The sequence below is a fragment of the Desmodus rotundus genome, chromosome 8, assembly GCF_022682495.2.
Source record: "Desmodus rotundus isolate HL8 chromosome 8, HLdesRot8A.1, whole genome shotgun sequence".
Taxonomy (NCBI): domain Eukaryota; kingdom Metazoa; phylum Chordata; class Mammalia; order Chiroptera; family Phyllostomidae; genus Desmodus; species Desmodus rotundus.
This window is the reverse complement of record NC_071394.1, coordinates 132,247,162-132,272,393: the sequence shown is the minus strand read 5'-3', so window position 1 is coordinate 132,272,393 and position 25,232 is coordinate 132,247,162. Positions and strand designations below refer to the sequence as shown.

Here is a 25,232-nt window from a genome sequence, read left to right as displayed (position 1 = left end):
AGGGCAAACCCGCATGTCCCCGGGCGTGGAGGCTCGGCGCCAGCAGCCCAGGAGGGAGAGTGAGAGGGAGTGGCCAGAGCCCCATGCAAGGACTGGCTGAGCCTTGCTCTCCAGCCCGCATTCCCCTGGAGTCCTTAAAGAAAAATGGTAGCAGCCCGGGATGAAAAGGGGCAGCACTCACAGGCAGGCAGGCAGCGGAGGGAGGAATCCAGACTGACAGGAAACCCAGGAAAATGTTCGTCCTGAATGCAAAGCCGGGACACAGTCACTGAAACCTGCGTGACCTGTGCTACACCTGTGAGGTTAGGCAGGGCCGGGAGTGGGGTCGCGCAGGTCACAGGTTGAGAGTGCAGTGGAAAGGGGTGCCCGCCCATCGCCCGTCGCAGTGAGGGGTGCACTGTACAACCTCCTGGAAGGCGGCGGGGCAGTCTTTGTCCCTGCAGCATTTGAGCCAACGACTCCACTTCCGGAAATGCGCCAGGAGCTACCCGGGCGAGCAAGGAGGGGTCTGCACGCCACTGTTGTTAGTGACGGACAACTGAAAATACTCGACTGTTTGGGACAAGCAGACACTGCCTAAGTCAACCCTGGTTTCTCCGTGCAGTTCGCCGAGTTCAGTACAGGCAGTCGTGGAAAGGCCCAGGATTGCCCACGTTTGCTGGTGCAAGGTTTTCGTGAACACACGTGTGCACGGGTGACTTTTCTCCAAGTATAGTCAGACCCAAAGGGAATAACTTGCCGGGTAGCTGTCCACGCACAGTGAGGTTACTAGCGATTTTTGTTTTTCTCCGTGCTTTTCTGTGATTTCCAAGTTGTCTCCCTGGGGCACGTACGATTGTCTAATTAGAAGAACGCTTTTCCTCCGTGAAGCCGTGCGTGTCTGCTGCGTTAACGTCAGAAAATGTGGTGAGAGGAGAGGACAACCATCCGTCGCTTGCATGGCTCGGGGGCTGCATGCCCTCCACATTCCCAGCCATGGACAGTGTGTCCTTTGTCATCCGGAGTCGCTCCCCCTTGCTGGGTGATGTGTAACCCGCATCTCCGTGAGCCTCACGCGGGCCCTTCCCTCTGGTCTCAGGGCTCAGGTGCCTCACGAGGCAGAGGGCTAAGGGGCCAGAAAATGAGCTCCAGAATTGGAGGCGACCGGGAGGTCAGCTGGCTCGGTCCACGATCTTGCAGAGGTGGAGACCACGGTTTAGAGAGGCAGCCCGCGGGGTTCCGTGGACCTCCTACAACAGGGGAAAAGCAGAGGCAGGATTCAGACCTTCATCCTGACTCGCTTATCTGTGCCTAAAGCCACAGTGGGGGCAGGTGGCACCTTCAGGATCAAGTGGTGGCACAGAGGCCAAGTCAAAACGAGCCACCCCACTCTGAGAACTGCCCCGTAGCGCCCTCCTCCGGTCCCTCTCCATCACCCCACCAGCCAGACGTCAGAGAGTTCATGGAAGCCAGCCTTCGGTTCCCTTACCTGGAAGGATCTACGGTGATCCTCCATCTCTCGTGAAGTCATCTCCTTGCACAGAGCAGGCCCCCAGGCAGAGGGCAAGCCCAGGTGTGAGCACGCTGTGACCTCAGGGCGGCTGTCCCCACCAGGGCGTAGGAAGGCTTAGGCTTCCTGGAGTCCCTGCCACGAACTATCTGTGGCCTTGGCCCAGTGTCTTTATCGGGACATTAGTGGTGATTACCATTTATCATGTGCTTACTCAGCTCAAGTGTGGCCGTGTGCTGGGTACTGCCTGTGTTGTTCACTAGCCTCCACGGTAACTCGCTGCCCTAATTCTGCAGACGGGGGCGCTTGGGCCCAGAGGGCACGGGCCCTGGCAGCAGCGGGTGGTAGGGCTGGGACAGGCGCCTCTGTCTCACTCCAGAGTCCTCGCCACCTGCCCTGCCCTTCCCCCCACAGGACTCAGAGCTCTGGGAGAGCGAGGACAGGGCTTCCTGGCCCCGACCTGCAGAGCGGCCCGTGGGTGCTCAGTAAATACCCCACAGTGAACGCACTCCCGGACCTCCTCCCTCCCCCTCGTTCCCCGGACTCACTGGGCCCGGCCTGTGTCTGCCCCTGCAGCTGCTCCTATTTCCCTTGCCTCTCTAGTCGCTTGTCCTCACTTTCACCGTCTCATTTTCCACCGTGAAGCCAGGCGCGAGGGATGTGGCAGGGCATGGGACGAGGCTTCTGAGTCCCGGTGTTCGTGACGGGGTGTCGGTGCACCTCTGGTGGAGGGGCCCCGTCAGGTCGCCGCACCGTCGCCTTTCCATTTGCTTTGCAAGCTCTTCGATCTGGTGTACCGAGAAGAGACGCTGCTGAACGTCATCAAGAGCGTCACCCGCAATGGCCGGTCCATCATCCTGACAGCAGTGCTGGCCCTCATCCTGGTGTACCTGTTCTCCATCGTGGGCTACCTCTTCTTCAAGGACGACTTCATCCTGGAGGTCGACCGGCTGCCCAATGAAACCGCTCTGCCAGGTGAGTTGGGCCTCCCCTGCCGGGAGGCAGCTTCCTCATGAACGGAACGGAAGGGGATGCTGACTGCGAGCGGTGTGGGCGGACCCCAGAGTGTGCGCTTGGAATGCAGGCTCAGTTCTCACTGTAGTCCAGGGTGGTGCGGTGTCGGGCCGGCCCAAAAGTCCGTGTCGTCGTTGCCTGTAAATCAAAAGACACGCCTTTCATTTTCACCAATGGCTTCGTTGATTTGGGTGTTTTGCGTGTGTCGGCGATCTCCCATGCGATAGAATGTGGGTTGTTCTCGGTGCATGTCTCGATTTGACCTCTGTCAACTGCAACCGCTGGAGCCGACCGCGGAACGTCACCTAGTGGGAAATCTCCAGCATGGAACTTCGCAACCCACGTGTGACACGTTCAGTCAGTCACAGCACCTTCTCCACACACTGCACACACCTTATACTGCGTAGCAAGCAGTTTTGCATTTTTACCTTTCTCGAAATAATAAGGTGTAATATGCTGAACATGTTGCTTATGTTCTTCCATCTTCAATATTAAAATGGCTACACAAAAATCACCAATTTTGATAGGTCTTTTGTTCGTGCACACTGGCACGCTATGACAGCTGTAGTGATACAATCTGACAAAATTGTTTCGAATGAAGTTAAACATAATTAAGCGCTACGAGAGCCGTTGTACGGGAAAGCGAACAGACTTCTTGGCCAACCCAATACATCGGGCGCTGAGTGTGAGCGTCCAGCTCCTGCACCGCATGTCTTTGCTGGGGTCGTGTTTTAAAATACCGCGACTTTCTCATGAAACAGTCCGACCACATATATAGTGAAAACAGGGGCATAGGCATCCCTTTGGCCTAGGAAATCTGCGTCTGGGGATTTCCCCTGGAAGGAAAGCAGGCGTGGATGGAAGAGCCGAGGGAAACTGGGCGCGTGCAAAGGCCAGGGTGTGTTTCGTTAGTGAGGGGCCACCCCCGGGGCCCCGCAGGCGGGAGGCAGCTTCACAAACCTTCCCGGAACAGCGCCCACAGCTGTGGTGGGAAACTGCAGAATAGCTACAGTGGCGTCATGTTTTGTTTTGTTTTCTAAACTAGAAAGTTGACATCTCTTAATACATGGGGGAATATACCTCCAGCTGCCAGCGGTGGCCCTCCCTGGGCTTGCCCACTCTGCGTGCGGCTCACAGCCAGCGCCTGTTCCTGGTGTTTACCCGGAGATTTCCGGTTCTGCGAGTGAAGAAAGAGTGATCGCCTCCTTGAGTGGCACCCAAGGGCTCTTTTCCCTCAGTTACAACACTCGACACCACTAAGTGAAGTGTTACCGGTTTTTCATCGGGTAGCCAGGCGCCTGCACCCAAGGAACTGGCTGGAATGGTTGAGGCCAAGCCAGGCGGCCTTTGCAGCCTCCACGTTGACACGAAATGGCATTTACCGCAACCACCTCGGTCTGAACCACACCGGCCCGACCTTGCCTGGCTCCTGCTGGTCCCCGCCGGCGGTTCTGGTGCAGGCCGGCGTGAGCTGGGCAGGCATCTGCATGCCGGGCCGTACCTGTCAGTTTTGGCTGTTTGTCTTTAAGGATGGAGAGGCGCTGTTCAAGTGCGAGGTCCCTAGTCAGCCTCCTGGAACTGACGCTCCCGGCTCCTCTCCCATCCAGATCACCGAACGGAAGTGAAAATTGCATCTCTGCTTGGAGTTTATGTGCAGGATGGTAGGGCCACCATCTGCTACGAGTCTGTGCCTCATAAAATGTCCTTCTCCCCGCAGAGGGCCCCGAGAGCTTGGCGAGCGAGCTCCTGTACTCCGACGTGTGTCGGGTGGGGACCGGGGAGAACTGCTCCTCTGCTGCCCCCAAAGAAGGTAGGACCGCACAGCCGTGAGCCCCACGTCAGGGGCACAGGGGGTGCTGTGACCTGGGAGTCCGATGACGCAGAGTCTCTTGTCCAGCAGGGAGGCCAGGGGCAGAGGGGAAAGGCTGGGGGAGCGGAGGGAGACGGAGGGAAACGAAGTCTCCACAGGAAGGGAAGGTGGGCTTCATTGATTCAGCCAGGATCTCCTGAGAGCCCACTGCCTGCCAGGGGCTGGGCTGTCCTCTCAGACAGTAGTAGTAGAGTGGGGGAGGCAGGGAGGAGGGGGATTGCTTGAGTGCTAAATGCTGGGAATAAGAACAGAAGACAGTGCAGTAAGAGTGTCCCCAAGGAAGCGATAACTAAGCCAAACCAGCCCGATCGTGGGTGTAGGCGTGGGGGCGGCGGACAGGCATCACACGGGGCAGAAACAGCCTGTTTGAAGGCTTGGAAATAGGCTACAGCAGGTTTGGGGAGATACGGCTTCTGAGGAGGAAGAATAGCAAGAAGTGAATGAAGCCCGAGAGGCCAAGAAAAGGGCAGATCATGAAGGGTCTTACATGTCAGGCTAAGGAGGTTAACTTTCATCCAAAGGATGACTGGAGGTTGTTTGAAGGGCAGTGAGTGGATGAGATAATGTGTTTTAGCAAGGCCACTCTCCCTGCAGCTGGAGAAGAGGTGGGGAGGCGCGGGAGGAAAGAAACCAGGGAGAGTGGGCAGACTCCGATGTAAGGTGGTCTACCCAGAAAACCTGTATGCCATGCCGGGTTTAGCCCTCACGACGCCCCCAATGGGGAGCCTGGGTCCGGTGGTCTTACCCTCAGCAGGGAAGGGGAGGCCTGAGGCTGAGTATTAGCAGCTTCTCTGAGGTCAGACGCCTATTTAGAGCTGGGGCGAAGTTTAAAATTTGGAAAGGACAGGGCTTGTGGAAGATTTAATGGTGGCAAGGGCTGTTCAGATATGGCTCCAGAAATGAGCAGAGTATAGCGATAGAAATAGAATCGCCCCAGACGACTTGGGCTTTTCAAAAGGCAGAGTGTGACATCTGAGGTGTCTGTCCTGTTCTTTTTCGCCCCTTCTCACCCCTGCCTGCGACTGGTGCCACAGAGCTGCTCTCCACTGAGGAGACAGAGCCAGACCAGGAGCACACGTGTGAGACGCTGCTGATGTGCATCGTCACCGTGCTGAGCCACGGGCTGCGGAGCGGGGGCGGCGTGGGCGACGTGCTCAGGAAGCCGTCCAAAGAGGTGACTGAGGCCCCGGGGAGGGCGCAGAAGGCTGGGGTGCAGACACAGAAGCCACGTGCAGCCCGAGAAGCTCCCTGGGGCTCTTTCCCTCTCTGTGGACCATGCGGACGCTGTGCGAGGGGACCAGTCCCCCAGTCACACCTCAGTGACTGTTTCCCGGGGGGCGCATCTGGCCCACCCACACGTGCTTCCACACCCCTTAGCTCCCAGGAGGCTCCCCGTGCCCACAGACGGGTCACCCAGCACGGGGGCGGCGGGGGGGTCGTCACAGTTAGATGCAGGGCACAGAAATGGCAGTGGTGGCCGTTGAAGTTCGACGCCCTGTTTAAGTTCTGCCAGGAAAGGCTGATGGGTGATGGTGGGCGTTGGGGTGCCCCTGGGTGCCAAAACGGGACATCTGCCTTGAATGTGGGGAACCCTCCCTGCTGCCCCAACCCTGAAGAGCAGGGCGGCGGGTGGGGGGGCAGCCCTGCTGACCGAGACGCCCCGTTCCAGGAGCCCCTCTTTGCCGCGCGGGTCGTCTACGACCTGCTGTTCTTCTTCATGGTCATCATCATCGTGCTGAACCTCATCTTCGGGGTCATCATCGACACCTTCGCGGACCTGAGGAGCGAGAAGCAGAAGAAGGAAGAGATCTTGAAGACCACGTGCTTCATCTGTGGTGAGTGCCTGGGGGCTCCCGTGGGGGCCCCCAGCCTCCCCGCTGCTGGGGAGCAGTCGGAGCGCCGATGCGTCCGGGGCAGCGGGGGCCAGTGTGCAGTGTGGTACGGTGCAGTGCAGGGCGGGACTTGGGGAGCAGGCGTGTGATCGCGTATCACTTGAAGGCACCTCGGGGTCTTTTTGTCATTGGGGCACCTGAGCATCCCTTGGCCCGAAGTGACTAGAAAGGAGCCCTTCCACCCAGCTCCGTCCCACGATGTCCTCACTGCTGAAGATGCAGGTGTCAGGTGTCAGGGGTGAAGAGTCCTGTTGGCCGGGGCCTGTCGGGGAGTTCGGAGCCGGGCTCTGCCTGAGCTTTGGCCCCTGACCAGCCTGCTGACTGGCGTCAGTCCCTTCCCGTCTCTGAGCTGTGCTGCCCGTCTCTGATGGCACGAAGATGTGAGCTTGTCTGCCTGCCAGTGGACTTGGGGGAGCTGGGCTGGGCACCCTCCTAGGCTGGGACCCACACAGAGTAGGTGACAGGCAGTGAGTGTCCCCGGAGGAGAGGTGCACGGGCGCCAGTTCGGGGCCGGCAGGTAAGTGGGAGCTGGTCGTGCTGGAACCTGGGAGCTGAGGAGCCGTTTCTGCGTTACTCATAACGTGCTTGCTAGGTCTGTACGTTTTCTACCGGTCCGTGTGCTCAGAAGTGCGTGTTTCCCATTAAAAAAACTTAAACGTTTTGTTCCCTTTAAAAATCTTCCCAGGCATTTTTATTTGACGTAGTTTCCCAAGTTACAGAAAAATCACAAGAATAGTACAAAGAATTTTCTATATACTGTTCACCCAGATTCCCCAAATACTACTATTTTGCCTCATTTGCTGTATTCTCCCTCTCTCTCTCTCTCTCTCTCTCTCTCTCTCTCTCTCTCTCTCTCTCTCTCTCTCTCTCTCACACACACACACACACACACACACACACACACAGTTCTCCTTCGGCCCCAAATGTTTTGCTATGTGCTAAAGATAAGAACCTCGTCTTCTATACCTCCCCTCCCATCCAGTTACGGGACTGGGAACAAAGATACAGCCCCGTTACCCTCTGACCTAATTCTGACCTCACCCTGCACCCCAGCAAGGCCGTCACCGAATGCGAGTCCCCCGGTCGTGGGCTGCACCCAGTCCCCTGCCTCTGGGGCCTCCGCAGACGTTCCTCAAGAATGTAGGTCGGTTGTCTTGTAGACTGTCCCTCGTCAGGGTGTCTGACGTGTCCCCTTGCTGAGACTGAGGCTCTGCATTTCTACGGGGACTTCGCAGAAACGTGTGTTCTCCTCGGGCATCGCATTGGGGGCACAGGGGCCAGCTCCTAACTGGGCGCATGGACTCGGCCCCCTTGGTTGGGCGTAGCTGAGGTTTCTTCCCCGCTGCAGTTACTTCCCCCCCTTTGCGATTAAGGGCCACGTTGAGACAATGTAAATATCTTACTTCTCAAAGGAAGCATGAACCCCCAGCTCTGGCACCCACGGCCGAGTCTTGCCCAAATCGAGGACCATAGTGATCCCCAAAGTCCTTATTTTATCGTTCTCGTACATTTCTCTGGCTTTTTATTTTACACAGTAACATTCTCTTCCGCTCACTTGCGCGCGCCTGTGCGTTAGCATTCGTGACCACACAGGTCCCTGGTTTCCCCGATGCAGTGGATCACAGTCCTTTCCTGCCAGCACCTGTGTTACACTCAGACTGCCCAGCTTTGTGTGGCGCTGGGTTGTGACATCACCGTCATCTTGCACGCGCCTCTTCCCTTTTTTGTCACTGTGAGAGACTCGACAATCCAGGCTCAAGCTCCCGTGTGCCTTCTGGAACCTGCCTGCTGTCAACCAGGCAGGCCAGGGAGCCCTGGGCCTCTGCAGTGGAGAACGGCCTGTGGCAGCTGAGCTCTGGGGACGAGGCATGCTCGTTCCTGTGGGCTTACGGGGGTGCCAGTGTGGCGGGTTCATGTGCATGTGTGTGCGAGTACATGTGTACACACGTGTGCACACGTCTATCCATGTCTCTGAGCGGGATGGGTTCACACCGGAACCTCCCACTCCAGCATCACGGCGTTCGCTCTGTCCTGCCCCCTTTACGTGCCGGTGCCCCCTCCCCGGCTGCGGGGACTCTGGCTCTGTGACGCACCTCACGTTCACTTACACCCCTGTCAGTCTGAGACGTCACAGAAACTGGTTTCAGAACTGCTCGCCGAGACCTCTGCCAAGTACGAACTCACCGGCTAGCATTCTAGCTGTGCCTGAAGTCCTTTTGGCCCTTACTGTCCCCTCCAAAGCCCCCCAACCTACCTGGCTGCTGCGCCGCCGCCGCCCCGTGACCGCACACACCAGCCCACAGAGCTGCGTCTTGCACAGACGGGCGCGGAGCCGCAGCCGCGTCCGCTCAGGGCTGCTCACCGGGGCCGGGGCCGTCCTCTCTTTTCAGGCTTAGAACGAGACAAGTTTGACAACAAGACAGTCACCTTTGAAGAGCACATCAAGGAAGAACACAACATGTGGCACTACCTGTGCTTCATCGTCCTGGTGAAGGTCAAGGACTCCACGGAGTACACCGGGCCCGAGAGCTACGTGGCGGAGATGATCAAGGTGAGCGCGCCCACTGGGAGCGGGGGCGGGCACATGGGGGACAGCAGCCTCTGCTGTGTGCTGAGCCCTGCGGGGAGGAGGCTCGGCACCCCCGGCCTGTGCACCCTCTCGAGGGACCTTCAGAAGCAGCAGACCTGCGGTCCCATCCTCGTTTTAGAGGAGGGAACCACAGAGGCTCGGAGAGGTCGGCACGCGTTGTATCGCTGGGTCTGGGGCTGTAGCGAGCTCACCCTCCATAGCCTGGCGTCACCCCAGGTTTGGCCTCTTCCTGATGATGGACGGTTTTGGTTGGTTGGTGGGTTGGTTTTTGCCTTGAGTAAGACCTGGTTTCTAAGTGGTGGTGTTAGGAAATGACCACCCAGCACAGTCCAGCACGATCCGTTCATGCGCTTGGCCGTGCAGGGACGCTGTGCTGGCCGTCCAGAGTGGCTCACACGATGGAGGAACTCGTGTCCCAGAGTGGGTGCGGGTCTCAGGCAGGGCTCCGGGAGGCAGCACACCTGCACTGCGGGCCCCGGGCCAGCTGTCCCTTCAAACCTGTGGTATCTGAATGCTGTTGCACGGGTCATCAGAGTGGGGGTAGGGATGAAGCTGAGCACCGGGGCCACGCTGGTGCCTACACGGAGCTGTCAGCACCTGAGAACTGTGTCTGGGGGCAGAAGCCCGGAGTCTGGGCTCCGGCTCTGCCCCTCCCAGGATGTGTGCCCCTGGGCACGTCACGGGCTTTCCGACCTGAGTCACCGTCTGTCCCCAGGTTAGCACCACCTCACACATGCACTGGGTGGCGGGGAAGAGAGGGGGGCGGCAGGGCCAGGTGGACAGACAGACGGAGCAGCCAGCTGGGACGCGCGCGGACAGCTGGCACCGTGCCCTTTCCCGCACTTCCGGCTGTGCGAGGCGTCCTGGCTGTTGGCACGCTGCCACCGCGGAAAGTCAGGACGGGCACGGTGGCTCCGCAGATCTCGCCGTGGAAAGTCCCTGCCTCCCTCACTCGCAAACGTCACAGTTGGACGCGTCCTTCGGTGCTGAGGCAGGACAGGGCTGGCCCTTTCTGCACGGAACCAGTCACACAGAGCGACTCCCATCTGTGTGTTCAGTGGCACCTTCCCCTCACGTTCCCTGCCCAGGGCCAGGGCTTCCGGCGAGGGAGGGGGCCCCGAGTTCTCTCAGGATTGCATTGGGGTCACTGGCCAATCTGTCCCTCGGCTGCAGGCAGCGCCAAGCTGAGGCCCAGACAGGGCTGTCCTTTCAGAGATATGAGACTACAGAAGGGCTTCACTTCCCCCTGGCAGCTCAGGGAGACGCCCTGGGCATCCTATCCCCGTGGGAACTTGGGTTTCGGGGCTCCCCGTCGAGCTTTGGTGGTAGGCAGCCTGTTTCATCAGCAGACCTTTGTGAACCCTGGACCACAGTGAGACGGTGCCCCACACCCTGGGTGAGTCAGGTCAGCCCCGCCCGGCCCCGCCCCAGTGCCGTCTGCAGGTGACTAGCCGGGCCTGTGGGAAACCGGTGCCTGCAGGACTGAAGCACCGCACAGCGGTCAAGTGGCAGGAAGGCCAAGACCTCGATCGAGCCCCAGGTCTGCGGCAGACAGGCGGGCCCAGGAGAGAAGCCAGCCCTTTGCTGGACGAGCAGGCTCAGTGACTCTGGACAGTTAGAAATCCAAGAAGTGTCGGCGGGGAAGGCTGGGAAAGAAGGCCGGACAAGAACCTAAACGCAAGGCACCTGTGTCACTAGGGACACACCTCTCCCCTCTGTGCCTGGTTGGCGTGGGCCACGTGGGCTGGGTGTTTGGGTGACTCGTATGGGAAGGCAGGCGGCTGGACAGAAGGCTCCTTGCCAGGTGGCAGGTCACCCCGTGTTTTGGGTGCTCTGGCTCCTCCTCCAGGACGGCAGGCGAGCTGACCCGGGAGGACCTGCTCCCACGGCAGCCCAAGGGTCCTGGACGGGGCGCCGCTTCCCCGGGGCGCTCTGGTGATGAGTGACGCAGGTGGTGATTGACGGGCACACTGATGCAGACGCCAGGCTGCGTGGTCCCCCGAACCCCGTCAGGGACTAGAGGCTCTACTGCTATCGTACAGATGAGACCCCACAGCCCGGCGCGGTCACCCATGGGGACTTGCTCGGAGCTCAGCTCCAAACCCAGCTCTGCCGAGCCCCCCCTGGTGTGTGTGTGCGTGCGTGCCAGCCTCGCCGTCACGGCTGCCCTGCTCCTCTCTGCCCTGCCCCATGGTGCTGACGACGGCCTGTGGTGCTGATGATGGGAGGGCCCCTCGGGGGCTGGGAGGAGCGTGGGAACTGCAAGGCTCTCCTCAGGAACTCGAGTCCCATGGGTGTGGTCCTCCCAGCTACCGCCAGCACCACTGCTCAGCACCCACCTCGAGAGCCTCTGTCCTCACTTAGGGTTGGAACAGGGTGACAACTCCCTGGTGGCCACGTCTGGGGAAGGTGGGGTGTCCAAGGCAAAGGGGAAAGGCAGTTCACAAAAACGACAGCCAGACCTGGGCATCATCATCCTGGAGAGCTGCTGGTCCCCCGTCCTCAAGCCCAGGGCTGGCTTCCTCACAGTTGAGGTGGGCAGCCCGTGTTCTCTTCCCCTGCCCCCATACTTTCTCTCTCTCACACACAGCCCCCCCACACCCCCCCACACATACCCCCATACGCACACACACCTCACACACCCACCAACACACCCCCCCACACACACAGACACACACCCCCACACACAGACACACACACACACAATTCCACCACAGGTTTCCCAGTTCAGGCCGTCCCGTCTCACATCAGCTCTCTCACCTCTTCGTGAACTAGTTGTCCAGGGACACGAAAGCAAAGAGGCGATTTCCACGTCGCAGTTGGTCGTGGTGGCCCACGGGGTGCTCTCAGAAGACAGTGGGGTGCTTCCTTTCCCGAGGGAGGGGGGTCCAGGAGGCTGCGTTCCTGGAAAATGCTTTGCTGAGACCTCCGGTCAGTTGGCATCAGAAAAGCTTTTTGCCCAAAAGCAGCTTCTGGACAAACCATCCGAGCAGATGAAGTCCCTCCGCAGACGAGACGGCACTCAGCGGCCACTCCGAGGGAGGTGGGTGGGAGGATTCAGAAGCAGTGGGCATCGGCCTCCCGCCCCGTCCCTCTGCGTTCGGTGAGACAGACGCACAGTCATGTGTTCATGGGGGCCGTGGGCACCGTGGGCACTGAAAGCCTGCGTGTCCAACCTTCTGGTTAAAGGGGGAGCTGGCCCAGGCCTGGCACCTTCCCCAACCCAAGCAAGGGCTGGGGGCTGCCCGTCTGCAGACAGCACTTTCCAAAGCAAGGGCAGCGTTTCTGCTGGGGGGGGGGCAGTGAAGGGGCCAGAGGGGCAACCCAGACACCATGGGGGTCATAGCCGAGAGCAGTGAGGCCCTGGATGTGTGCGGGGTGGGGAGGACAGTGGCAGAGGTGACGTGACCGTGAGCATAAGCACTGGTACAGCTACCTTGGGGTCTCGGGGTCTCAGGGTAGGACGCAAGAAGTTGGAAGGCCCTGGCAGAGAAGACTTCGGAGTGCAGGAGAATGGGGGGGCGGTTGAGGTCCACAGGACGTCCACCTAGCTCCCCATGCCCTCTCCTCTGCTCCCGTCACCTGTCTGCTTCCTCCCTGCCGGGCAAGCGGGGCCTGGCTGGGAGGCAGCGATGTGGAAACCCTCTGCTTCCCGGCAGGTGTGCGGCGATGGGCCGGGCTCTGTTCTGCAGCTCCCATGAGGACGCCTCACTGTGTTCCTGGGAAAGGGGGTCGAGCCTTCCTCGGCTTTCCTGCCCACCCTGGGAGGCCACAGCCGTGGTCACAGTGACCCTGGGGCTCCTGAAGCCCTTTGCTTTGGTGAGGGCACAGCCTGGGCTGCCCTCAGACATGACGCTCAGAATGCTTCTGAAGTGGGCCGGCGCCGGGGCAGAGTTCAAGATCCTGGGCACGAGGGAGCATGGGGGGGGGGGGCGGGGGGGGCAGGAGGTTGGCTGGAAACAGCACGTCGGAGTCATTGGACTTGCCCCCCAGCCATCCAGGCAGCTCCCGCCCCACCCTGTGCACTTGAGCTCGTGTCCGTGTTAGCAACAGCTGCACAGAGCGGCGCCCTCAGCCACCTGCCCCGCCCCCGCCCCCACCCCCAGTTCTCCCCTGGAGTAGGCCGTCTGACCTGGGTGGAGGAGGGGCTAGGCGCTGTCTGTCACTGTGAGCGCCCCGAGCCGTGATCTGCCGGAAAGGAACAGACAGTAAAGTAGGGCCAGGGTACCAGCCGCCCCGTGTGGGGGCCCCGAACCTGTGGGCGATAATTGTGCCGGTAGTGGTTAGGACAGTTAGTGAAGATGGGGTTCACACCCACCAGCCCCCCACCAAGTCAGCCCCAGGGTGTATTCGGGGATGAGGTTTGCACTAGCTTCTGTGTGTACGGGAGACGTCTGCTCACCACCCGTCTTGCCCGCCATCCCTCGGCCCGCCTCCTGCCTCTGCCCCGACCGACCCCAGGCCTGGAGCCCACCGTGGCCCCTCAACCTCGGCACCATCAGCTCCTCTTCACTGTCCACAGGGGCTGTGTCTCACAGAGCCAGGCCGTGGCGCCCTGTGCCTCTGAGTGGTGTGGGACCCGCCCGCCTGGACAGTGGCGCCGTCAGCTGGCCGGTGTTGGGCCTCGTCGGTGCCCACGGCCAGGACTCTGTCAGGCGCATCTCTTCACAATGGAGCCCACTAGCGTCTCTGGGGAACATGAGCATGAGGGAAAAGTGCCCATTTCAGGCGGAGCCGTTGGTACTAGAGGTCACACAGCCAAACAGGGCCCTTGGGTCCTCCTTCCAGAACCTCAGCACTTCCCCTAGAATGTGAGGAAGCCGGAACGTGAGGGGCCTCTCACTCCACCCCGGGCTCCCCGGTCCACAGAGCCCCTTCCCCGTGCCGGCAGGAGCTCGTGGCTCGAGAGGACCCGTGTCAGGGGCAGGCATGGGGGTGTTGGAGGAAGACCCGCAGGAACGGGCTGGGACCCCTCCAGGGTCAGAGTGAGGGCAGTGAGTCACATGGGGGTTGGGGAGGGATTGAGGGATCTGAACAGGAGGTCAGGCCGTGGGCCTCTCTTCCACCCCTGTGTCACATCGGTGTGGTGCTGGGGACCACCCCGCCATTCTTGCTGAAGGGACAGGGACAGGGACAGGGACGGCATCGTCCTGCCACTCAGGCGTGCCTGGGCAGGGCTGACCGGCCAGGAGGCGTTTTCCAACACGCAAACCCACGAGTGACGGACACTGTCTGACAGGACACGGTGTGCAGAGTGCTTGGTAGGGAGGCAGACGTGTGTGCGCGTGTGTACACGTGTGTTCAGCAGTGAACGCCGAGGCTGTTCCCCTGAACCAACAGTGAAGAACTTCGGAAAGCTGTGTAAGCAGCTTCCGCGAGCAAACCAAGAAACCATTGTTGCATAAAGGTAATAAGAGCCCAAAGCTTAAAACCCATGGGGTCAAGAAAAGCATAGAACAAAACCAGTGAAAATGGCTGGAATGCCATAAACAACCTTTGGGGACCTCTGGTAGGCAGGTGTCCTGCTCAAGCGGCAGTGCAGGGAAGTTGCCCGACTGTGGCCCTGAGCCAGCAGGGAAGTTGTCCTACGTGGCCCTGAGCCAGCTGAGCGAAGGGCAGGTCGGCCTGACTGGTCTTTATCAGGCATCTCCAGGGACCGGCCCCACCCTTCCCCACTTAAGTCACCAGCCCCACCTTCCTCTCCTCCATGACCTCTGTGACCTCCCCCTGCAGCCTTGGGTGCCCAGGACCCAGCTGTGGGGCTGTAAGTGCCACCTTCTCAGGGCCCCAGAGGGACCAGCAGTCCCTCCCCTGGGCCCGCAGGGACTTCAGCAGTGGCTCTGCTGCCGGCTCCTCCGAGGGGTTTCATCAGAACTGGGCGTGGCCCTCCCTGCTGGCACAGGCGGCCTTGGGACTCGACATCTGCCCTGAGCGACTGACTGCTCGTGGAGTCTGGGGAGGGTGCGAGTCTGGGGAGGGAGCGTGGCTGCCCGAGCACAGCTGCAGGTTACGTAACCTGGCCTGTCTGGGCCGGGGCCTTCCGAGCTCACGGAGGTGGATGCCCCGATGCCTCAACTCGGGGGCAGCTGTGCTGCAGGTGGAATAGTCTAGAATTGCACCCTGGAGGAAGAAGAGGCTGGCCACCTGGGGCTCGGTGCCCGGTGGCAGGCTGCCTCCAGACCAGCTCTGTCACCGAGCCAGGGGCGCCGATCGGGGCTTTGGCACAATGCTTGCAGTTCAGGGACCTTCTCTCAGCCGTTTGACCCCAAAGGAGACAGAGACTCAGGCCAGTGGCTGTCCTGTCCCCTCATGGCCGTCCTGCACATGCGCTGGGTGCCAGGCTCAGGCCCTCGGCTCCCGAGGCCGGTCCCTGGTCCCTCTTGCTGACCTGCACGCTGCGGGCATGTTGGGTCACCGGACTTTGAGAACAGAAGAAACTAGGCCCTAGAATTGGGGGCTGGCCAGTTAGTTCCAGGTGTGGGGTCCAGTTTTTTGTTTTAATTACTGGACTTTTGTACAGCAGTTTTAGCTTTACAGACAAACTGAGCAGAAAATACGGAGTTCCCATGTCCCCACCCCATCCCCTTTCTGTCTTATTAACATTCTGTGTTAGTGTCGCTGCCTGTATATGTTACCACTGACGAGGAAGCGTAGATACATAATTACTAACTGAAGGCCACAGTTTCCCTTTCGATTTGCTCTGGGCGTTGTAATGACACGGGTCAGCATTACCGCCACTAACGGAACAGTCCCACTGCCCTGGGACCCCTCGGTTCCTAGCCCCATCGCCGCTGCCCCCCACCCCCAATCGGTGGGCCAGGACCATCCCTGTGGCTGGGCTTTCTGTAACAGATGAAGGAGGCTCTGGAGCTGGCAAGGCGCAGCCCCGAGCTGGTGACCAGCCGCTGTCGCCGCCTCTCACCCAGAACAGCAGGTGCCGGGTTGGGTTCTGCTCTTTGCTACAATGTCAAGAAAGGGGGCTTCAAGGTTATTCTTCCTCTTCCGTGGAAACAGTCACCCTAAGTCACAACAGGGGCAAACGATGGACAGTTTGAGCTTCTCCCCCAGCCTTTGAAATGTTAAGGGTGACTTCAGTCCTTCCCCCACCCCTTCCATGCGTTTTCTGGGGGTTTGGACCCGCAGGACGGCCAAGAATCTGTTTCCAGGCCTCCCCCTCACCCCCCACCGCCCTCTCAACACTCCTGCCACCTAAGTGTCACCCAGGCATTCCAGAAAGATCCACTGTGTCATCTTGGTTGGTGAGCTAAGGAGACACTCAGTTGCCGTTTGAGTTGGAATGACAGGCTTTGCCTTGTGGAACCTTCCGGGGGGATTCTGAAGGGCAGAGAAGCGGAAGGTCCAGTCTTCCTGGTTCCATCCTCTCTCCGTGATACTCCTACCCTCCCTTCCCCCCCCCCCCCCGCCCCCGTCACCACAGGAACTCCGGTCTGGCCTGGGGGGTGCAGGATTCAGCAGTGTGTGTCGTTGACACGGTCAAGGAACGCTCCACCTGAGACCTGAGTCGGGGACAGGTCACCTCCATCCTCTTTCTCAGAACAGCCTCTGCACTTGAACCTGGGAAGAAAAAACGCTTCTCAGAATGATTAGCATTTGCATCATACAGTCCAACTTCCTCTCCTCCTCCTCCTCCTCCTCCTGTGTCTCAGTCTCTCTCACAATCACACGCACTCACACACACACGCACGCTCCCTCTTTCCAGTCAAGGGCATTTGAAGAGGTCACTCCCACCCCCGGGGTCTAAGACTTCAGTGTTTGCCCTGCAGGGGCTTTTCCAGCTCTACCCAGAAAAGAACCAAGCAGAACCCAGGGCTGTGGTCAGCCACTTCCGCCTGTGGCTGCAGGCGCCGCGCATTCTGACGAGGAAGCCGGCCGTGCCGGAACGGCTGGGGGGCGGTAGCCGGGCAGACGGTGCCTAATGTCATCGGTATGCGAGCTGCCAGTGGCCAGGGCGGCGGGGACCCACGGGGGGCAGCAGATGTGGCCCACAGATGCTCAGTGACCCCAGAAGCTGCCCACCCCCATCCTCCCGACCACACACACCGCCCCGCACCAGCTGAGTTCACATGTCAATAGACCGTCTCCCTCGAACATGACTTTCTCAACGAGGCAGTGGGAGCCGAGACTAGACGGTTTTGATCTTGAAGAGACACGCAGGCGGGATCGTGCGAACACGCACCCCAGGGGGGCCGGGACTTCAGGCGTCCTGGGTCATTGAGCCTGAAACGGGCTGGGTCTGTGTGAGTCTGAGCTGAGCGACTGATCGTGGTGGTCTCTTGTCTGCCCCACACTTGGCTCCAGGGTGGTCTCCCCGTGGTCACCCCGAGACACGGACTCCGTGCAGCGCCACGTGGAGACACAGAGGACAGTTTGGCGAGAACTGCACATTGATTCTACCTACCAGGTGTTCCTTAGGAATTTGAGATCTGACTTCACAGCCCAGGATGACTAATTAAAATACGGGCAACACCCAGGGCCCCAGGTGTGGGGCCCAACCCGCTCAGAGGCCACGCTGACAGTGCCTCCTGCAGCTGGGTTGGTTTGTGTGGTTTGCGGTGAGTGGACCCCCCTGGCTCTTCATTGTTCGGTGTTCAGGTTGGAGGAAGGCAAGGAGAGGGACCGCTCGGGCAGCCCCCAGACTAGGGAGCCTGCTGCTGCCCCGGCGCTGGAGGACTGGAGGGGGCGGTCTGCCCAGAGGATCGGGCGCACGCAGCCCAAAATGGCCTCAGCGGCAAGCACGACATTTCTTTAGAAGCTTGTGTTTTGTCTTTAAAATGTGATGCTGGGAAGGGTCCTGCGAGTGGAAGCCCAGGTGGAAATAAACAGGGGCAGCCTGTGTCTCCTGAGCCACCTAGGCAAGGCGCACGTGGGCCCGGAGCAGCCCCCTCAGGCTGGCGGGCTCCCCCAGCCCCATCCAGCAGACTCGTGAGCCCCCAGCTTGGAGCCAGACCTGCAGGGTGAGCGAGGGGCTGGGGACCTGGGCCTGCCCTGCCTTCGACCCTCAGCGCAGAGCCCTGAGCCAGGCACAGGGACCGTCAGTGCCCCGTCGACGGGGGACGGGGTCTGCGCGTTTGTTCAGAGGCCTCTCTGAGGTGTCTGCCTGGGAGTCCAGAACCCATGTGCCGCTGAAGGAGGCGCCCCCGCTACAGAAAAGCTGCCTCTGACTCTGCGGCCCAGGCTCCCTCGGAGGGAGGGAAAGAAACTGCCCCAACTGCGCGCTCAGGGCTGACCCTCCGCCGACACCCCGCTAGTGTGCACTGCGCACATGACCTCCGAGAGCCAGGTTTCAGGTGACTTCTGTAGCCATTTGTAGGCAGCTGGCATTCATTTGCGTGTCGGTGGCAGTTGGCCTCAGGCGAGTCCTAGGAGGGTCCCCCTTTCCACATATCATTTCCTTCTCTCTTCCTCTGCCACCCCCCACATCCCTGCCATCCACTCAGGCCACAACTGTCCCATCTGTGCACCGTGCCCTCCAGCCCTTGTCTCTGGAATCTTCGCCTGAGCTGCCCCTCCCTGTCGGCCCTCGTCTCCAGCTGCAGCCGAGCTGGTTTCCTCCCGGAGCCAGGCTCCGCTCTGTGCAGATGGTCTGGTCCTGCCCCTGGTGTGGCCCGGGCTGACCGTCCCTCAGGCGCGTGCCTCCAGGAAGGGGGCCCCCAGCCAGGCCATCCCTGGCATCGCTGCTCATGGCGACCCTCCTGTCCACCCCCCACGCTGGACGGTGTATCAGGCCTCGTTCCACCCTTAGCCTGCTCTCCCAGGCGGAAGTGCAGGCGCTTCGATGGCGGGGGCCCTCTCGTGCTGAGGACTCGTGAGGCCCAGGAGGCAGTGGCTGCTGTGAGCGGCCCCAGCTGTGTCCTCGGCCCCAAGCACACAGTGTGCCTGAAGTGTTTGTGGAGCGTGGTATATTTTTTATGTATTTCCTTCCAAGAAAGCTAATAGTGCTTATCCTTTGATTTAAATATAAAGAACCATCAAATATGTCCTGCCTCTCAGAATAGAACTTAACTGGGGAAAGGCTGCATGGACAGAGGGGGCACGCAGCTGTGAGCCCACTGGTACCCGGCAGCAAGCCCGCTGGCAGGTGTAGGCCTTACCACCAGGAGGGGAGGACCTGCCGGGCCTTTCTTGCCCCAACTGGTGGCCCCCAGCAGCTCTTCAGGAAGGAAGGAGGCAGCGAGGAGAGGGCGGGGGCCCAACCGGGGAGGCCAGGCCCCGTGCTCAGCCTCTCCACCCCCCCACCCCCACCCCCGCCATCTCTCTCTCTCTCTCTCTCTCTCTCTCACACACACACACACACACACACACACACACACAGACACACACACCCTCCTTGGGAGATCCGGAACGTTCGGGACCTCGACATCCCTCTCACTTCTGGAACGCGTCCAAACGCTTGTCCGAGTATAGCGCTTTGAAAGACACGCAGCCCAGGAGGTGGCAGCGCGAGCCGTCAGGGTCAGAGGCACAAGCGGAAGGCAGTGGCTGGGCAGAGGCTATGTTGGTGGCAGCAAGTGTCATTTGGGGGCAAAGAGGACGTTCCGGTGGGTGGTGGTGAGGCCGCACACAGTGTGACTGCACTGCTGCCACTGAGCTGTGCGCCTGGAAGTGATGAAAATGGGGGATTTTGTTCTGTGTATTTCACCACAATTTAAAAACCCCGAACTCGTCAGCCTTGTCATTCGCAAAGATCAGATTTGCAGGGGGCAGTGTTCAGATTTGCAGATCAGAAATGTTTAAAATTAGCCCGCTTTTCCCCTGTATTTAACTTTAAAGTGACTTCTAAGGATTCGGAGAGTTTAGTTATGTTCCATGGAAGAGACAGTTGCCAGGTGGTTTTAAACAAACCACCGCCCACGGGGCTGTGCCGGGCAGAGCGAACGAGGCGGGGCCGGACCGCAGAGTGACCCCCTTTCCTTTCCCATGCGGTTCCAGGAGAGAAACCTTGACTGGTTCCCCCGGATGAGAGCCATGTCCCTGGTCAGCAGCGACTCGGAGGGCGAGCAGAACGAGCTGCGGAACCTGCAGGAGAAGCTGGAGTCCACCATGAAGCTGGTCACCAACCTGTCTGGCCAGCTGTCGGAGCTGAAGGACCAGGTAAAGGACAAAATGCCGTCTGCCATTTGCATACACCTCACACAACGCCGCACACGCCACACACACCACACCCCCACATGCACACCACGCACACACGCCCTTACTGCAGTGAGGAAAAGAAACCCGTCACGCTCGAGATGAAATGCTGGCATGTCCGCCCCTGGAGAGAAAAGGGACCGAACAAGAGGACACAGGCAGGCAGCGCACCAGCTCCCCTCGCCGCCCTCTACAGGGGTGCCTGTGGCACCCTGCTGGGTGCCGCCGAGGACAGGCCCCTGATGTGAGAAACGAGTCCCGGTGGGCCCAAGGGCCCTGCAGTGTCCGCCATAGAGGACTCACGTGTGAGCCCCTCTTGCCGCCCCCCCGGGCCGAGCAAAGCCATTTCCAGGGTTGTTCCTGGCCCCAGATCCGTCCACTCTTCACCCAGGACACTTCGGCCCAGACTCAGGGGTAAGCCATAGCCATGGTCCATTCACAAGAGTGGCCACATGGTCCAGGCTTGCTGCCCAGGCCGGGAAGGATGGTGGGGTTATACGCGCTTGACCCGGCTGTCACGGAGCTCGAGGGCGCCCAGCGGCTGCCTGTCCCCGAGATCAATGCTTTGCCCTGGCAGTGGGGGAGGGCTGGTTTGCACCAAATCCTGGGTCCTCCTGTCCCCGTTCTGGCCTCCGGCCATGAACAGGTGTCTGGTGGCAACACCAGGCGGCTCCCTCCGCCGGCCCAGCCTGTCCTCTCCATGCTGAGGACCCGCGTCTCGCATCGCTCACGGCGGGTAGTTCTGAAGCCGCGTGATGTGCACTTTGCAAGCTGGCGAGCCCAGGGACAGGGCTGAGCTGAGCTCAGGAGTTAGCAGAAAGCCTCACGAGTGCAGGAGGGTCCCGCGACCGCAGGTGCATCTCACCTGAGCCCCTCAGTGCACAGGCGGGGACACCCAGTACACCGGGGCGCCAGGCGAGAGAGAGTGCTGGGCCTGGGGCCCCGGGGCCTCCCGCCTTGGCTGGGTTCTTTGCTTTGTGCGTATTTTTATTTTCGCTTGTTTTGCTTTTCGTGGTTGAAAGAGAGTTGTACCCTGTTTGCCTTTTGCGGTTGACTATTTAAATTCTTAGTCATTTTTCTAAAAGAGCCTTAAAGTTTCAGAACTCCCATGATGCACTTAAACGTTAGGGAAGAACCCCATCTCTGTTTCCACAGCTGAGCATAGCACGGGGTTGGCGCTTTTGAAATCCAGGTGGGATCGTGTGTGGGGGCCTCCTCTCAGGAGGACAAACCTAGAAAACCAGAGTGGGAGGCCCGCCGGGCAGGAGGTGCACAGAGGCGGGAGGACACGGCCTTCGGGGGGAGATGTGTTTGCTGGAAGGGAGTACAGTCCTAGAGCTTTTGAGCTGCAGAGAGTGACCGAATAACCCCCTGAAAAGTGAGGAAAAGCCGCTACGACAAGCGAGCGTGCAGATGGGCAGATGCGAGTCCGTATAAACTAGGAGAACGCCGTGAGAGCACACCGGTGGTTGAACTCTCAGCGGTTTTACACGGAAGCTCTGATAGCAGTACCTTCAACTGGGGCAAAGCCCGCCCAGATCCCGCTAACCCGTCAGGACGCTTCAGGGTTTTTCATGAGTTTTGTGGGATCCCCTCCAGGTCGCTTGCTGAGCAAGGGACCGGCGGGGGGGGGGGGTACCCTCGGAGCCAAGTGCCGGGCGTGCTGGGCCATGAGTTGGGCTGCCAGCGGTTCTGCGCAGACGACCCCGACAAGCCAGCACCACGGCAAAGCGAGTGGGAACCCCGCCGCTGGTGACAGTTTCGCCTTCATTTTGTAAAAAAAACACCAGCACCTGCCAGGCACAGCGAAGCGAGGCACACGCGTGGCCCCATGGCGGTGGTCCCACGTGTCGCAGTAGGCTCTCCCTCCTCCGAGCCCGTGGCGAGTGCTGCCCTGGGGACCCCTCCATTAACCAGAGAAGGGGCCCTCACCTGAGGACGCGGGAGAGGCTGGCTACAGTGTCCTGACTTCGGCTCTCCATGGAAGAAGCCTGGTACAGCTGCCCTTTGGAAATATGGGCTCCTGGAAAATTTCAAAATAACAGGTGCCTTTTTCACAGGTGCCTAAAAACAGCAAGTTTCCTTTTGAATCAAAATGCCGTCTTTTAGATAGGGGGGAAAAATGCCCACTTTAAAATTGAACCTAGGTAAGTTCCTCTTGGTTTATGTTTTCTCAGGGTAGTTTGTACCAAACACTAGTCCAAGCAAAAACTAAGATTCGTCATCGACTGTGTGACGGACAGACAGACACCGCCCTGAGAAACTGGCACACACTTCCTCCTCGCCCACCTGACCGCGCAGAGGGAGAGGTGGGCTTTGAGACGTTAGGTAACATCAGACTGTGAGGAGACGGTCTGTCCAAGTTCACTCCTCCAGCCTCATTCCTCCCTGACTTCTGGGAGCCGAGGTCGGGGAGCGGGCCCCCAGGCTGCTGGTAGATGACCGACTCAACGCCCAGCAGCCAATCCAGGGCTAGGGTCGGTGGGATTAAGGAAACATTAATGCAGGGAATTAAGAATACTCGGACACTCGGGAGGGACCCAGGCCCCCCCACCCCCCGCCCCATCCACGGGAGAACTGGTTTCTCTCGGCAGGCGAGTGACAGGGCCGAGCTCTGGTTCTGTGTGTTGACGGCACTTTCGTTGCACGTTTTAGAAGTGTTCTTGCCTGACCTTCAGCGACCCTCAGTGTCCGTGGGGGCCAGAGCGGGACCCACGCATGACTCCTCAGTCTGGAGTCTCAGCGACAAGTGTGAGCCCCACCCCCCCACCCCCCACCCCCCCCCGTCTTCGTAGACGTGCTCGGGGATCGCTTTCTCTCAAACCTACTACCGGAGAGCCCTGACAGCAGGGAGCCGGGACCCCGGGGACACGTCCCTCCCTGACCTGGGGTGGCAGACACACAGCTCATCTGGCTAGTCTGTCGTCATTACAGTAACAGTAGAAAGCCACCAGGGCTTCCAGTGCGTCTCCTCATCATCTAGAAATGACTTTGGGCAACTATCGAGGTTCCTGTGCTTTTCCTGTGCTTTTGTTTCTTTATGAAACGAGTGGCAGGCGACCCTTCCGAAGGCCACGGTGCGTGACGCGGCCCCAGAATTCCCCACCCTGCCCAGGAAGATGTCCTCTCTGAGCTGAGCATGTGTGGTGGAGTGACGGCACGCTCTTGGTAGAAAGTGGGTTTCAGTACAAACCATAACCACAGAGGTAACTCCATGGGTCGGCATGTGCTGTGACGCACAGGAAGTGTCTGGGGCTAATGATGACACTTTTTAACTTTCCAGATGACAGAACAGAGGAAGCAGAAACAGAGAATCGGCCTCCTAGGACACCCTCCTCACATGAACGTCAACCCGCAGCAGCCGGCGTGAGCAGCGGGCGGAAGGGGCCCGCAGCGGCCTTTCCAATGACTATCCGTGTGGGTGGGTGTGGCTGGCGAGCTCCGACCCGCCCGTGACGGTTTCAGCTCCGCCTAGTACACGTGTAAATACTCGGTTTTCTACTGTGTGTATATGATCGCTACCCTAAAGGCCTGGGTGTATCATAACTAGAACTGCTGGCACTGACGAAGTTATGTTTGTGCCGAAGATGTTAAAAATGCCTTTTTTTGGAAGGACTACAGAAAGCACCTGATTTGCACTTGAACCAGATTATAGATTTAAAACTATATGACCTGTATTTTGTATTTAAAGCTAGAATAGCCAGTATTTATGTTTTTTATAAAACTGTGCAATACGGATGATGCACTCACAATGAATCTGTACCCCGGGGTGTCCTCGGGCGCACGCATCTCCGAAGCCGGTGTGTTAGTACTGGGTCATAAGGGGTTACAGAGCGGACGACGCTGCCGCCGGCAAGTGAGGCCCAGGCCTGCGGGCACCCGGCCGGGCAGCCCTGCGGTGACACCGCTGCTCATGGCCGGTGGCGTCCCTGCCTCTGTCTCTCCGTGACGGCACTCCGAGTCTCCCCAGTGTCCAGTGAGCATTCATTTTTAAGAAAAACAACTTTAGTTTCAAAGATAACTTTTAAGCTTCTGAATTGATCGTTTAAACTATCTCTGAGTAAGAGCTACATTAGAGGCTCAGGCTTTAGCTTGTGAAGTCGACGGATTTTTTTTTTTAAAGGGGACTCTTCACGCAGCACGTGGGGTGAAGGCGGCCTGCAGGCCGATCGGCGTCATCTCCTGGGTGGACTTCGGCGTCACGCTGTGAAGAAACTGCTGGTGGAGCTTATCTAGATTGTCTAATCCAAACAGTAGAGCTGGCTTTTCTCCTCGCAGGAACCACCGCGCTCCAGTAGCTGTGAAGTATAATTTGTAAGTTGCTGAGGAGGGGCCGTGTGGCCTGCCCCGTGAGAGTCCCCGTTCGGCACTAGGGTGTTACTCTCGTGAAGGAGCGCCTTTCGGTTGTCTCTGTCACATGACTTCTCTTGCTGATGGATGGAAAGTGGGAGAGGAAATTTTTATACCTGTTGCCTAGTTTTGTACATGGATCTCCTTTTCCAGGAGAAGCTCTCTGCCAAAAAAGTTTAAAAATGTATTGGAAGCAGAGTTCCAAAACGAGTCAAGTTTGTAAATGCCTATGTAAACATAAATATTTAATAAATGATGCAGAACCGCCCAGAGTGGCCGACTGGTAGCCTTTGTTCGGGCGTCGCGTGGTGCGGCAGCAGCCCCTTCCTCCCGCCACGTGGTTTCTCTGGGCCGCTGGAAAGCACGCCTGTTTGTGCCCAGGTGACTCCAGAGACGCTGACCTGGTTAGTGCCAGCCCCCGGGCAGACATGAACGGTGCCCGGCGTGTTCAGTACAGGGCTCCTTCACACTTAAGGGACCAGTGGCTGCCCCCAGGCATCACGGGTGCCACACGCAGCGTGGGAGGCTCCGGAGCTTCTGCTGCAGGAGCTTGAACTTGAGGTGGTTTGGGTCATGACCAGTGGCCAGGGTCCTCCTGCAAGGCATGGGAAGCTCTTACAAAGCTAACGCTTCCACCAAAGGTAGGAGGGCCTGTCCCTCCTGGCGGCCGGGGTGGCTCTGTTCGCACCGGTGTCCCTGGGCTTCAGGAAGAAGTAATTGCCGCCTGACACTGGGAACTAGGTCAGGATTAAACTCCAGTGCAATGACGAGTTTCATAACCAGTGCTTTGGCATAAATTTGATAACCTAAAAAACCCCGTGAGTGCTTTCCCCGCCAGGGCAGCATACCAACACAGAAGTTTCCACAGCCAGGCAGGCC

The 25,232-nt window shown here is 59.3% G+C and overlaps 1 protein-coding gene across 5 annotated transcripts in view; it reads left to right on the top strand.

Moving 5' to 3' along the window:
- Positions 1 to 24,617, top strand: part of ITPR1 (inositol 1,4,5-trisphosphate receptor type 1) — a 209,359-nt gene extending 184,742 nt beyond the window's left edge. For all 5 annotated transcript variants that reach the window (XM_045199754.3, XM_053929774.2, XM_053929775.2 and 2 more), the window contains 7 exons: positions 2,269 to 2,464; positions 4,221 to 4,313; positions 5,408 to 5,547; positions 6,043 to 6,208; positions 8,656 to 8,816; positions 19,806 to 19,967; positions 23,287 to 24,617. In XM_045199754.3, the coding sequence (XP_045055689.1) occupies positions 2,269 to 2,464; positions 4,221 to 4,313; positions 5,408 to 5,547; positions 6,043 to 6,208; positions 8,656 to 8,816; positions 19,806 to 19,967; positions 23,287 to 23,373 (1,005 nt within the window). In that variant the 3' untranslated portion in view covers positions 23,374 to 24,617. The remainder of the gene's footprint in view (positions 1 to 2,268; positions 2,465 to 4,220; positions 4,314 to 5,407; positions 5,548 to 6,042; positions 6,209 to 8,655; positions 8,817 to 19,805; positions 19,968 to 23,286) is intronic.
- Positions 24,618 to 25,232: the final 615 nt, after the last annotated feature.